Source organism: Sorghum bicolor, chromosome 1, assembly GCF_000003195.3.
Source record: "Sorghum bicolor cultivar BTx623 chromosome 1, Sorghum_bicolor_NCBIv3, whole genome shotgun sequence".
Classification (NCBI taxonomy): Eukaryota; Viridiplantae; Streptophyta; class Magnoliopsida; order Poales; family Poaceae; genus Sorghum; species Sorghum bicolor.
This window is the reverse complement of record NC_012870.2, coordinates 35,737,137-35,739,240: the sequence shown is the minus strand read 5'-3', so window position 1 is coordinate 35,739,240 and position 2,104 is coordinate 35,737,137. Positions and strand designations below refer to the sequence as shown.

General features: G+C 43.4%; 1 protein-coding gene across 1 annotated transcript in view; it reads left to right on the top strand.

The window, feature by feature from the left end:
- The window catches only part of LOC8155561 (2-hydroxy-6-oxononadienedioate/2-hydroxy-6-oxononatrienedioate hydrolase), an 8,852-nt gene extending 6,987 nt beyond the window's left edge, over positions 1-1,865 (top strand). Inside the window, exons 2-5 of the mRNA XM_002489198.2 lie at positions 842-934; positions 1,069-1,136; positions 1,251-1,392; positions 1,555-1,865. Of these exons, the coding sequence (XP_002489243.1) occupies positions 842-934; positions 1,069-1,136; positions 1,251-1,392; positions 1,555-1,632 (381 nt within the window). The 3' untranslated portion in view covers positions 1,633-1,865. The remainder of the gene's footprint in view (positions 1-841; positions 935-1,068; positions 1,137-1,250; positions 1,393-1,554) is intronic.

Sequence of the window (2,104 nt, the reverse complement as noted above, 5' to 3'; positions counted from 1 at the left end):
TTCACTTGGAGTAGTTGGGACGCTCGAGGCTAAGGGTGATCAACACGTGCTGCTTCACGTTGACGGAGGCTTAGCCGGCGTAGAAGGGCGCCGGGGGGAGCGAGAGCATCCATCCCTGGTGCGCCAAAGGTCTGAGAGCTCAAGACGCTGGAGCTTGCGGAGGCGCTCGAAGACGACGTCATGGCGGATCAGCCAAGACAGGGCGGCGCAGCCTGATCGGATCAGGGGCGCGGCAGCGGCGGCAGCCTGATCGGATCAGGGGCGTGGCAGCAGTGGCCTGGAGTAGGCGGTCAAGGCGATGGCGCAGGTGCGGCCTGGTGCGGTGGCGCACGCCGTGGGGCAGGGTACACAGGCATAGGAGAGAAAGCGGAAGGTGGGAAGGAGGAAACCCAGAATTAGGGCCCCGAGACTCGTGATACCATGTGAGAAACACCGCACACCCTAATCAGGGGGGGTGACCTTCATTATATAGCCTAATAGGCTAGGGCTACAATTATAAGGCCAATGGGCCATGACGCCCAACATGGGCTGTTACAGTTTATATTCTAACACTATGCCCATGTATCTAATATTTCCTCTTGTAACTATGACACTATAAATTTATCGGATTTGGAAGTATGCCATTAGGAAAGTCATGATATTGGAACCATGCCATCAAATTTTCTTGGATTTGGAAATATGCCAGTACAAATATCATGGTATTTGTACCTGTGTTCTTTTCCAAATTCACAACTAGTAGTGACATTTTTCAAAACCGTAAAATTTACAATGGCATGAGTCTAATTTCACAAATAGTAGTGACATTTACTCAACATTTTCTTTGTGTTGTGTTGTATTGCAGGTTATGTGCACTGAAAATGTAAAAGAGAAGAAAGAGTTGTTGTATGCGTTGATCAATGGTAGGAAGCTTTCAGACCTTCCTAAAATTAACCAGGTAAAGATTTGCTTTTTTTTTCTTTGGTCAATCAGCACTTGACCTTGTTGAGACCATCCTAGTTCTCGGCCCAAACCTTCTGCCTTTTTGACAGTTAAAGAATATAATTGTAGCATATTTCATTGATTTGTCAGCAAACCTTGATAATTTGGGGAGAGCAAGACCGAGTCTTTCCATTGGAACTTGGATTAAGGCTGAAAAGGTCTGTCTATTTATATGTGTCATCAAATTCAAGTTTTTATTGTAATTCATTAAGCTTTGCTCTGTTCAGAAGAAACAAAACAATTTTTTTGAGCTTTTGTATAAAACATCTCAGGCATCTGGGAGATACTTCCGAACTAGTGATCGTCAAGAATGCCGGTCATGCCATAAACCGTGAAAAGCCAGCAGAACTTTGCAGACTAATAAAGAACTACATCGTTGATGATCCCTCGGTCAAATATCGAGATGACCGTAAGGTACACAACTGAACGGTATATTATGGGATTCTTGAAACCCTTTAGCAGGAAGAATTGCACTTGCCTGATTTTTTTTAAAGAATCCCATATATCACATTATTTTTTGAGGCAATATATAACATTATTTTTACTTCACTTGTGACAATTTGCTTCCCTTTGCAGGGATCTTGGAAGAATGTGATAAAGAGGTTTGTTGGGTCGAGCCTGAGAAAGGTGGACTCTTCTCGACCTCTGCTATAACAATTGATGAACATATATTGGCTTTTACACGCAACAGATTAGTTATCTGATTGTGACACACAATTGATGATGTGTAATGTCCACCAACCACTATTTTTATGTTTTTTTAGAAACACCACTATTTTTTGTACGAAATTTCTATCCATCTGTTGACTTTTTTTTTATTTGTCATCAGTCGAGTGTCTTGTTTGTTTTTGTTGGCTGCTTGTTGATGTGGACTATGTTTCCGTTCAGCCCGTTTGTGAAGTCACACCCATGAGACCCGGTGGTGTCCCCACACATCTGAATTATTTCCATAGCGTTTTTTTTGCCGGGTAGTAAATCTAAATCATTTTTGTGTCTTTTTGTTCTTCGTTCTGTCGTCTTCTTGATGTCCTCTCAGCAGGTGAAGAGCAGAGCGCCGATTCAGCCTCAAATTTACCACCGGGAGCGTCGTTGCTACGCCCATCGAGTTGGCTGTTAGAGCACCGAT